Source organism: Nicotiana tabacum, unplaced genomic scaffold, assembly GCF_000715075.1.
Source record: "Nicotiana tabacum cultivar K326 unplaced genomic scaffold, ASM71507v2 Un00026, whole genome shotgun sequence".
NCBI classification, from domain to species: Eukaryota; Viridiplantae; Streptophyta; class Magnoliopsida; order Solanales; family Solanaceae; genus Nicotiana; species Nicotiana tabacum.
This window is the reverse complement of record NW_027438264.1, coordinates 8280-20106: the sequence shown is the minus strand read 5'-3', so window position 1 is coordinate 20106 and position 11827 is coordinate 8280. Positions and strand designations below refer to the sequence as shown.

The 11827-nt window shown below is 32.0% G+C and overlaps 2 protein-coding genes across 2 annotated transcripts; both read right to left on the bottom strand.

Moving 5' to 3' along the window:
• Window positions 1–1307: 1307 nt before the first annotated feature.
• On the bottom strand, window positions 1308–2957 carry LOC142178900 (uncharacterized). The gene is made up of 2 exons (XM_075248709.1): window positions 2823–2957; window positions 1308–2630 (listed from the first exon to the last, which is right to left on the bottom strand). The coding sequence occupies exon 2, from the start codon at window positions 2621–2623 to the stop codon at window positions 2066–2068; it is 558 nt and encodes a 185-aa protein (XP_075104810.1). The 5' UTR covers window positions 2624–2630; window positions 2823–2957; the 3' UTR covers window positions 1308–2065.
• Window positions 2800–10993, bottom strand: LOC107773592 (protein trichome birefringence-like 37). Its single transcript, XM_075248708.1, has 5 exons — window positions 10626–10993; window positions 9351–9522; window positions 5260–5435; window positions 4132–4290; window positions 2800–3321 (listed from the first exon to the last, which is right to left on the bottom strand). The coding sequence occupies exons 1-5, from the start codon at window positions 10916–10918 to the stop codon at window positions 3030–3032; spliced, it is 1092 nt and encodes a 363-aa protein (XP_075104809.1). The 5' UTR covers window positions 10919–10993; the 3' UTR covers window positions 2800–3029.
• Window positions 10994–11827: the final 834 nt, after the last annotated feature.

The following is an 11827-nucleotide window of genomic DNA, read 5'->3' as shown; positions in this document are numbered from 1 at the left end:
GAGAGTATGTATCAAAATAGTCTAGACCTTCTCATTGTCTATACCCTTTGACTACGAGTCTTGCCTTGAATTTATCAATAGTGCCATCATTTTTTATTTTTCTCTTAAAAATCCATTTAGAACCCAAAGGTTTATTTCCAGGAGGAAGATCAACCAATTCTCATGTATGGCTGTTCAATATGGATTCTATTTCACTATTGACTGCCTCTTTCCAAAACAATGATTCCGAAGAAGTCATAGCTTCTTTAAATATTTGAGGCTCATTCTCCAATAAGAAAGTCATAAAATCTGGTCCAAATGAAGTAGACGTTCTTTGACGTTTACTACGTCTTGAATCTTCCTGATTACATGTACTTTCTTTTGTTTCTTCCCGAGGTCGTTTAGATCCTTCACCAAACGACTCACATTCCTTTTTATACGGATATATATTTTCAAAGAACTCAGCATTATCTGATTCTATAACCGTATTATTATGAATGTCGGAATTTTCTGATTTATGAACCAGAAATCGATATGCTTTACTATTTGTCGCATATCCTATGAAAACACAATCAACAGTTTTCGGTCCTATCTTTACACTTTTGGATTTAGGAACTTGCACTTTTGCCAAATACCCCCACACTTTAAAATAATTCAAGTTGGGCTTCCTTCCTTTTCATTTTTCATATGGAATGGATTGTGTTTTGCTATGGGGCACTCGATTTAATATTTGATTAGCCGTAAGAATGGCTTCCCCCCACAAGTTCTGTGGCAAACCAGAACTTAACAACAATGCGTTCATCATCTCCTTTAATGTGCGATTCTTTCTTTCCGCAATCCCATTAGATTGGGGTGTGTAAGGGGCTGTTGTTTGATGAATAATTCCTTATTCAAAATATATTTCTTCAAAAGGAGATTCATATTCACCACCCCTATCACTTCTTATCATTTTTACTTTCTTGTTAAGTTGCGTTTCAACTTCATTTTTGTATTGCCTGAATGCGTCTATTGCTTCATCTTTACTATTCAGTAAGTAAACATAGCAATATCGAGTACCATCGTCAATAAAAGTTATGAAATACCTCTTTCCACCGCGAGATGGTATTGACTTCATGTCACAAATATCTGTGTGAATTAAGTCTAAAGGATTTGAATTCCTTTCAACTGACTTATAAGGATGTTTAACATACTTAGATTCCACACATGTTTGACATTTTGATTTTTCGCATTCAAACTTAGGCAGTACTTCCAAGTTAATCATTTTTCGCAAGGTTTTATAATTGACATGACCCAAACGTACATGCCATAAATCATTTAACTCAAGTAAGTAAGAAGAAGCTGAAATATTATTATTGTTTTCCACAACTATTACATTCAGATTGAAAAGGCCCTCGGTGAGGTAACCTTTTCCTACAAATATTTCATTCTTACTTATGACAACCTTGTCGGACACAAAAACGCACTTAAAACCGTGCTTAACAAGAAGTCCAGTAGAGACTAAATTCTTTCTCATTTCGGAAACATGAAGGACATTGTTCAAAGTCATGACCTTGCCAGAAGTCATTTTCAGAAATATCTTCCCATATCCTTCAACTTTTGCTGTTGAAGCATTTTCCATATAAACTGTCTCTCCGGGTCCAGCAGGAGCATAAGTAGCAAAAGCTTCTCTAACTGCACAAACATGGCGAGTAGCTCCTGAATCAAACCATCACAGTTTAGGATTTCCCACCAAGTTACATTCAGAAAGCATGGCACACAAGTTATCAACATCATCATGGTTTACTACCATATTTGCTTGACCCCTTTTCTTGTCTTTCTTCGGAGCACGACACTCCGTAGATTTGTGTCCGATTTTCCCACAATTGTAGCAGTTTCCACTGAACCGCTTCTTGCTTGGGTTGTATTTCGGACCAGAAACCTTCTTCCTCTTTTTGTTATCTTCAACAATATTTGCTCCCATTATTGTTGAATTTTCACGGCCTCTCCTTTCAGCAGCTTTATTGTCCTCTTCGATTCTCAACTGAATAATGAGATCTTCAAGGGATATTTCCTTTCATTTGTGTTTTAAATAATTTTTGAAGTCCTTCTACAACGGAGGCAACTTCTCAATCATTGCTGCTACTTGGAATGCTTCATTGATGACAAGACCTTCAGCAAGTAGATCATGAATAATCACTTGCAATTCCTGAACTTGGGTAATAACAGACTTGCTATCTACCATTTTGAAGTCCAAAAATTTTGCGGCAACGAATTTCTTCATCCCGGCATCTTCAGTTTTATATTTCTTTTCAAGCGCATTCCATAATTCTTTTGACGTCTCCACGCCACTGTATACATTATACATATTATCATCCAGTCCACTAAGAATATAATTCTTGCATAAAAAATCAGAATGCTTCCACGCTTCAATCATGATAAAGCGTTCATTCTCTGGTGTTTTATCTGGCAGATCAGGAACATCTTCCTTGATGAACTTCTGTAGACATAACGTAGTTAAGTAGAAGAACATCTTCTGCTGCCAGCGCTTGAAATCAATCCCGAAAATTTTTTCGGGTTTTTCTGTCGGTGCCAACGTCGGTGTTCGGCTTGTCGATGCGTTGGCAGTCACCATCGGAACAGCTTGGTTTTCGCTTTCAGTCGCCATTTTTTTTCTGGAAAAAAAAAAGACACAAACAAACGTTTAATACACGTTTTCAAACTGGGGTAAAAATCACGTAGATTTGAATCTCCAACAAAACGCCACGAAGGCTTTACTCTCCAATACGGGAGTACACAAAACCACAAAGGTTTTAGTTTGCAGAATAATAAGAATAACACAAATACAGAAATAAATATTAAATTACTTAAGATTGTTAGTCTCGCCAATATTGCTGTATTTGTAAATAATAATTCTGTAAAATATAAGATTGTTAGTCTCGCCATTCGTGCAAGTTGCTGCTTATGCGACAAGGAATTTCACCACCTTAGGACAGTTAGAGTTACTGCAGCCGTTGACTAAAAATGAAGATGAAGATCACAAGTAGAACATGATACGAGGATTAATTTCATCCTCATATAATCAATGCTGCATAAAGATGTTGGTTCCAAGTATCAGGCAATCCAGGAAGGCACCAATGGCTACAATCAACACCGGGGTGCTCGCCGCTGTAAGCTGATGGATGAGCATCTTTCCTTAATTGTGACAAAAATGTGATATCGAGGAGATAAACCGGTGTCTTAATCCTAGTTAATACATTGTTAACGACCATTGCAGATGCTGGTAATCCTGCTGGATATGTTGATCCTGATAATGGAACTTGCTCTGAATTGCAGTTCCTTGTTGAGGAACCCCATTCTTTACCCCTGATCAAAATGTAAACATAATGTGTGACTTCTAAGCTCTGAGAGTTGAAAATTCATCATTTGCTATTAGTTCGAGGTGTTGACATCAAACAAACAACAATAACTATGCACCGGTCCCACACAAGCTATGGTCAGCTATATGAATTCTTACTGTTTATTTAAATTTATTGCGGGCGAACATTGTGGAGAATAATAGTAAAAATGAAAAGTTCTAAGTTATTTATGTTTCATACTCGCACAAAAATCTTTAATAGGCTAAAATACGCCTAAAAACCATAGGAACTAAAGTAAATGTATTGACATGATTAAAATATATTCAACTACTAATTGGTAGTGCGGATATAAAAAAAAATTCTTTCATTGTGCTTTATCTTTTGCTACGTTATTAGTAGATCTTTCGATATAACTTACTTTCATATGATTTTAGGTCTACCTCGTTCTCTTTTAACATCTTTACTCACTGTGGATTCTATTACAAGATGTTGACAAAAATGAAAATATTACTTCATTCGTTTTATTTTATGTGGCATTATTTTCTTATTAGTTCGTTCGAAAAAAAAATGACACGTTTTTATATTTAAAAATAATTTAACTTTAAACTATTTATTTACCATTAATGCATGCTTTTATATCCACATAAATTTCATGATATTTTTAAAACCACAAATTTTAAAATTCTACTTTTTTAAAAAAGATTCTATTCAGGCAAACCATGCCATATAAATTGAACTAGAGAATAGTTGAACATGGCGTTTTGTCAAAGTAAGGAAGAGGAAAGTGCAGGGCAAATTAAAGGGGGTTAACACTTACATATAATGAGTGGGAGAAATGCCCTGGAAAAAGACTTTGGTTTTGGAAGAATCAATATTTTGATCTACCCATCTTGCCCAAGTTGTTAGGCCTTTGTAAAATGCCATCAAACGGTCCATATCTTTTGACACTTTCGAGCCATCTTGCACGTAGTCCCATCTGCAACATTAGACATTGGTTACTGCAGTGGGTTTAAGACTTGGTTAGAGTTTAATGTTTAATGTTGCACTTAAGGTCATAACAAGAAGGGAATCAAATTTTATTTACGAGATTATTTGATCTAAAGGTAGAGAGGTCTTGACTATTGTTTTTTCTTCACAGGATTATAAATTGTTTCTTTGCGACTATCTCTTGAAGGGGCCTTGAAGCAACGGAAAAGTATATTTTCATGAAGGTTTGAATTACCATCGCCTACAGAGGCAGACTTGAGATTTGAAGGTCGCGGGTTCACTTTTGGATCCAACCAAAACTTGATTTGTATATATATAGGGTGGTCACTGTTAATATATCACTATTTTCTAAAGACTTATACATATATACATGAAATTTTTGCCTAACTTTATGGGTGTCGGTGACCCCTCTATGTATAGCATAGGTTCGCCTATGATCGTCAATACTAGGTATGACCGTCTATATTGAAGAATTAATCTAAATACTCCTCCACCCAGCTCCCTAATTTAAAAATAATTACCGGATGTATAATGTATATAAAATCAAAGTAAGATATGTGTAAATTTAGCGTAAAATCTATGTATATCCGTTTAAAAAAATAAACAGTAAATTCAGTCACCTATTTGCGTAAAGATCCCGTCTATCATTTGTCTTTCTGGACCCGCAGGTCGGGAGCCTTTTAAAACTTGGGTATGCATTTCCTTTTCTATATAGGAAAAAGGCAGTCTGGTGCACGAAGCATCCCGCATTTACGCAGGGTTCAGGGAAGGGCCGCACCCCTTAGGGTGTGATATAGCCAGCCTACCCTAATATAAGCATTAGTCGCTAATTCCACGGTTTGAACTCGTGACCTATGGATCACACGGAGATAGCTTTACTTTGTTCTAAGATCCCTTTCTCGGTATATATCTTTTGAATTTTCTTTAAGAGAAATGAAAGGAGGAAGGAAGATGTTACCCTTGAGATTTTCCTTTGTGAGTCCACCAATGCCAAGAGTTGAAAATCAACATATCCATTCCTTTCCAAGCTTCACCTTGTTGAATAGAATCCAATTTCAACACCCGACCAACGTTCTCTCTTACTATATCCACCAGATATGGGGTTCGATAAAGAAATAAAGTTACTCCATACTCCTGCAAATCATCAAGAGAAATTCAAGGGGGAAAATAAGGTAGGGGTGTAAGGATTAAATTAATGTTGATCATTGAAAATGACCCTACAATATTCTCAAGTTTTATTTATTGATCTGATGTGCTATGCTCCGAGGCGGATATATCCTTTGGGTAAGCGGTTACCGGACTCCGATAACTTCAAAAAAAAAATATACTCCTTCCGTTTTAATTTATGTGAACCTATTTTATTTTTAATTCATGCCAAAATAATCACCATTTTCCTTATTTAGAAATAATTTACCTTTTATGCAATGATTTATACCCACACAAAATATATATATATGAATCATTATACACCACAAGTTCATGTTTTCTCTATTTTCTTAAACTCTTTGCCCAGTCAAATAAGTTTATATAAATTAAAACGGAGGGAGTATAAGTATATATATATTTATATATTAAATAACATGTATATATTTTGATTGACCCCTTAAGATTCAAATCTGGCGCAACTACATTGGTCGATATATATAGGGGGCACAACTTGACTTTTATGTGCTACCTGAGTTCGTATTCGGCTCTAGCATTTGCTCAAATCTTTATCCTCGTCACTTTCAAATTTTGGGTCTGTCTTTGATGCTTTACCGGTCTCCATGAAAAGGGTAATATATAACTAAGACAACATTATATAATGGGATATAAAACAGAAATCTCCTATCGAAACATATAGCCGAATACCCTTTGAAATTCAATAAATATGAGCACAAGTTGTCAACAAGAAATATCAGAAGCTTTTATATAAGCATGCAAGCAATGCCTTTCAGTGTTAGGTCTGAGAATTTTACTAGAATTGGCAAAGGGGATGAAATATTTATACCGTGACAAGTGACAATCAAAAAGTTATTAATAAAAAGTGGTTATGACAAATTGACAATGTTCTAGTAAAGGTAACATAACTCGATAACGAACCTATCATTTTCAAGATGTGGGGACGGCCGCATATAGGTATATGGTTTTGCTTGTATGGACTGAAATTACATGCAAACCAACTATTTTGACACATCCAAAGTATATTACTCCTTTAGTTAGTTTAGGTTAGTCTATTTTGTTCTAGTTCATTTGAAAAAGAATTACTTTTTAAATTTAAAAATAATTCAATTTAAACATCTCATTGTATCCTTAATAAAAAGTTTTTATAGTCACACAAATATTATAACATGTTTAAGACTATAAGTTTGAAAAATTATATATCCATACATATGATATGACATGTTTAAGACTACAAGTTTTAACAATCTTATAACCACACAAATGCTACAACATGCCTAAGATCATAAGTTTTAAAAGTCTATTTTTCTTTCTTAAACTATGTATCCAATAAAATATGTTCAAATCAATTGAAATGGAGAAAGTAATATATTTATAGCCTTTTGGCCAAGCTTCTTTTCGGCTAAAAGTACTTTTTGAGCCAAAAGTATTTTTTTTTTCTAAAGTTAAAATATTTGGTCAAGCTTCTAAAAGGAAAAAAATACTTTTGACAAGAAGCAGAAACAGTTTTTGAGATGCAAAAAAAATAGTTACTCCATAGTTAAAAGCACTTTGAGAAAAATACATTTAAAAGTATATCTTAAAAACTTGGTCAAATATTAGTTACTGGTCAAAAATACTTTTTAAATAATTAACCAAACACAACACCAAAAATACTATTCTGGAAAGCACTTTTAAAAAAATTAATTTTTAAAATAACTAATTCTATAAGGTTGCCAAACATGCTATTAGAATGTGAAAGACTCAAGATCTTTCGAATATTTTGTAGACTTAGAATTTCAGGAAATGGACAAAACTCAAAAGTAACATGTGGCGGAGAAACTACGTCATTTTCAGTATGAATACATATATATATTCATCTAATTATTTAAAATAATATTCTTATATTTACAAATTACAAACGAAAAAACGAACTATATAGTACAGTAGTTAATAATTTCAAAAAGTTTTAAAATATTGTACTCAAAGGAAACTTTTTTGACTACTCAAATAATGGTAATATCTGTTATACAAAATGAAAAGGCTAGTAAAAGAAACGAAATCGATAACGTTAAGTGATATAAAACAGATACAAAATTTATTACAGTAAATAGTTGGTAAAACAAATGGTATTGCTCCGACAAGAAAAAGGAACAACAAAATAACTTTTTATTCTCTATGCTTAACAAAAGAGTAAATATTAATGGGAAACAGCAGTTTCAAAGAATGTAGAAATTGTTGTTCACGCCTCTGACAAGTCACGGGTTTTACTCAATTAAAAACATACAAAATCCATAAAAATCTTTGTCTCCCTTGGACATTCTGCAAAGGCTAAGAGGAACTTTTTCTAAAATATATCTTTTTGAAAAAAGGGGAAGCGGAAAAGGGCTAAAAATGTCTTTGAACTATTTGAAGTAGTTCAAAAATGTCTTCCGTTTGTTTTTAGTACCAAAAATATCTTTGTCTATGTTTTGAACCATAAATGTCCATAAACCGCTAGTCTTGCTATTGAAGGTGACATAGCAGCCCAACTGGGTTAGATTTGCTTACATGGCCATCCACCTAAGCAATCCAGCACGACAAAATTATTTTTTCGGAAAAAATATTTTTCAGATTTTTTTTATTAAAATACAAAATCAACACTTATTCCGCAAAACATAAAAAAAATTTGGAAAATTTATTTATTTCGAAAATTTTTATTAAAATACAAAATCAACACTTATTCCGAAAAAAAGTAAAAAAATTCAGAAAAATTTATTTATTTTGGAATTTTTTATTAAAATACAAAATCAACACTTATTCCGAAAAAAGTAAAAAAAAATACGGAAAATTTATTTATTTCGAAATTTTTTATTAAAATACAAAATCAACACTTATTCCGAAAAAAGTAAAAAATTTGGAAAAATTATTTATTTCGAAATTTTTTATTAAAATATAAAATCAACACTTATTCCGAAAAAAAGTAAAATAATTCCGGAAAAATAAATATTTGGGGGTTATTTTTCCGGAATTTTTTACTTTTTTTGGAATAAGTGTTAATTTTATATTTTAATAAAAATTTTCGAAAAAATATTTTTTCCGAAAAAATAAATTTGCCATGCTGGATTGCTTAGGTGGATGGCCATGTAAGCAAATCTAACCCAGTTGGACTGTCATGCCACCTTCAATGGCAAGACTAACGGTTTAAGGGCATTTGTGGTCCAAAACATAGACGACAGGAATATTTTTGGTACCAAAAACAAACGGATGGCATTTTTGAGCTATTTTAAATAGTTTAAGGACATTTTTGGCCCTTTTTCCGTAAAAAAAAAAAAAAAAAAACAGAGACAAAGAAAACATTTGTGGTCATTTAGCTTCCTGAAAAAAAAGGTGTAAATTGATATTCATTCCATGAAAATTATACTCCTGTTTAGATAGGTAAAAATTATTTTTATGTATATATACTATGTATCAGAGCAATGATAAAGTTGTCTTCGTGTGACCTATAGGTCACGGGTTCGAGCCGTGGAAGTAGTCACTAATGCTTGCATTAGGATAAGCTGTCTAAACCACACCCCTAAGGTGCGACCCGTCCCCGAATCCTGCGTAAATATCGAATGTTTTGTGCACCTAGATACTTTATGTACTACGTATTATTTCCCTTTAATTTTTTTTTATATATTTACTTCTTTAAATTTTAACACCCTTTAATAAAAATTATAGATTCGCTTAATATACGAGCACAAAGAATAATGTATAGTGCTGAATTTTGCATCAAGACAAAAATTTAACACGTGTATCATAGAACTAAATAAAAGTAATTCTAAGTTATGGAATCTATAATTAGTGGTACATTGGAACATATAATAACACCAAAAACTACCGAACAAAGAAGAAAAATAAAAAAGAAAATTGGAGAGGGAAAAAAACCTGAAAAGTCACAGAAGAAATTGCCTCTTTTCTGGTAAAAGAAGTAGTGGTATTAGGCACCGACGAATGTAGCATACAAGCCAAAGATTCCCACATATTCAAACTCAATGAATCACCCACAAACATAATTTTCTTCCCTAACCATCTTTTCAAGAAATCCTTCCCATCAAATCTGCAAAAATTTTAAATAAAAAGTAAGAAAACAAAAGCTATAGGGACACCAATATCTATCAATATCTTGGAAAGGGCAAAAACAAATATATATAGTTTAGATGATAAAGAAAAAAGTATCTTTTTTCAAAAAAAAACAAATTGTTGTTTCCTATTTCGGGAGTTAATTAAACTTGTGTATACCGACATTGATAGTACCTAAAAGGTTAGATAACCATTCATAACAAGCAAGAATACCAAGTTGAAAAGAAAAAAAAAGATAGTAAGTTATAGCCTGAATTTGAACCTGTGATTTAAAGCAACTTTTGAAGAGTCTTTATCACAATACTAAAATAATTCTTTTATTAAGCTGGTTGAACAATTTATATATAGCACAAAAATTACTTTTACATATAGTTTTTCCATAAAAGAGATTCAATTGAACTACCTTTACTCTCAACTAGCTTCACCTCTAACTATAACATGTTAACGTATCCTCCCTCCGTTTCACAAAGAATGAACTTATTTGACTATTTAGTGAGATCCAGAATTTAAATTCTATGAGTTCAACTTTTAAGATTCTTAACATTGAACTCGTTGTATTTCCAAACTTATGGTTCATATATACTATTTGTTGCGACTTTTTAGTGAAATTTTATACATAAATTTATTATCCGCGTCGAAAATACTGGGTTTAGATGAAACCGATACTAATATGTTACATCCGTAAGAAGCGGAGCCAGGATTTAGAGTTACTAGGTTCGGTATTCTAGTTTTTAAGTTACTGGGTTCTAAATTAACAATTTGTACATATTTAACGAATTTCTTAAAATAAATACAGAGTTTGAACTAAAGTTATGGGGTTCAGCCGAACCCGTAACATGTATACTAGCTCCGCCCCTGGCATCCGTCTCTGTTTGATTGAGCAATAAAGTTTAAGAAAAATAGAAAACTTTTGAAATTTATGTTCTAAAATAATCCATAGATATTTTGTGTAGTTATATATTATCTCACTAGGGTAAAATGAGAACTTTAAAATTAGTATATTGTTTCTAAATTTAGAAAAGATTCAGTTGTCCTTTTTAAACGGACTAAAAGAAAATAATTAAATCCTTTTTGGGTTACCTGGGTAAATTGCAAGAATCAGGTTTCCAAGCATATTTGAGGTATTCTTTATCAGGGCGTCCATATTTTTGGCAATCAAATTCTGGGTCAATGAAAGGGCAATTGGAAGATTGGTAAAGAGGAAATGAAGTGTCAATTACCCATTTTCCTTGAAATAAATTGCAGTTGCTACTACTCATTTTTCCTCTGCTACTAACATTCTTTAACACAAGCTCAGCTTTAGCAGTTTCTGCTTGTAAGAAGAGAGAAATACTAATAACTAAAGCTATTGATTGAAGAAGCAGACTTGACATGACTTAGTTTCAAAATTTTCTGTTTGGGTTTTGGGTTTTTTTTTGGTACAGACAATGTAGAGAGAGAGATGAGTATAAAAAAGAAAGTTGGCTTCATATTTATAGTAGGTCTATGTAAGTATATACGACCAAACATCTCTATAACATCATCGTTTGTTTCGAAATTGTTTGGTTGTTATAATGAAGTATTGTATAGAGAACATATATCATATAACATGAAAAATTGGTTCCAAAAAAAAAACTTGACCATCACAATAAAATGTTGTTATAAAAGATATCTATTATAGAGGGGTCTGTATATAAAACAAAAAACCAAACACAAAACGAAATGCTATTAATTTCTTTCCTTTATTTTTTGAGTGTGGGGAAAGACTTACTCCGTTGTTTATACCAAATTGTATAATTATTAAGTGAAACAAATAATATTAATTACTATGGTAAGTGATTTAATGAACTGAAAATATATAAGTATTAATTATGATAAAGCAAAGAAGTCTATCTAATTTCATTTCATGTCCATCCATCATTTTTCAAGTACTAGCTTAGATTAGTTTCAAGTGTACATCCATATATACCTTTAATGGCTAAGATTTGTTCTTTAATATTTTCATTAATAATAAAATATTTTAAAAATAGAAAAGAAAGATCTGGTGGTTTTTGTTTTTTCTACTAATATATACTTTTATCAAATTTTTAATTCAATTAAACTTTAATTTTTGTTTTCTATTTCTTTATACAATACATGGGTGCAACTTCCTCTATTGGTCTTTCAACTAGAGTCAATTTTTACTTTATACTTCTTAATTCAATACATGAATTTCAAGCTATATACTAATATGGAATATTCACTCTAGTTGAAAAACCAATGGAGGAAGTTGCATCCATCTAAGAACTCTTGAAATTAAAAGA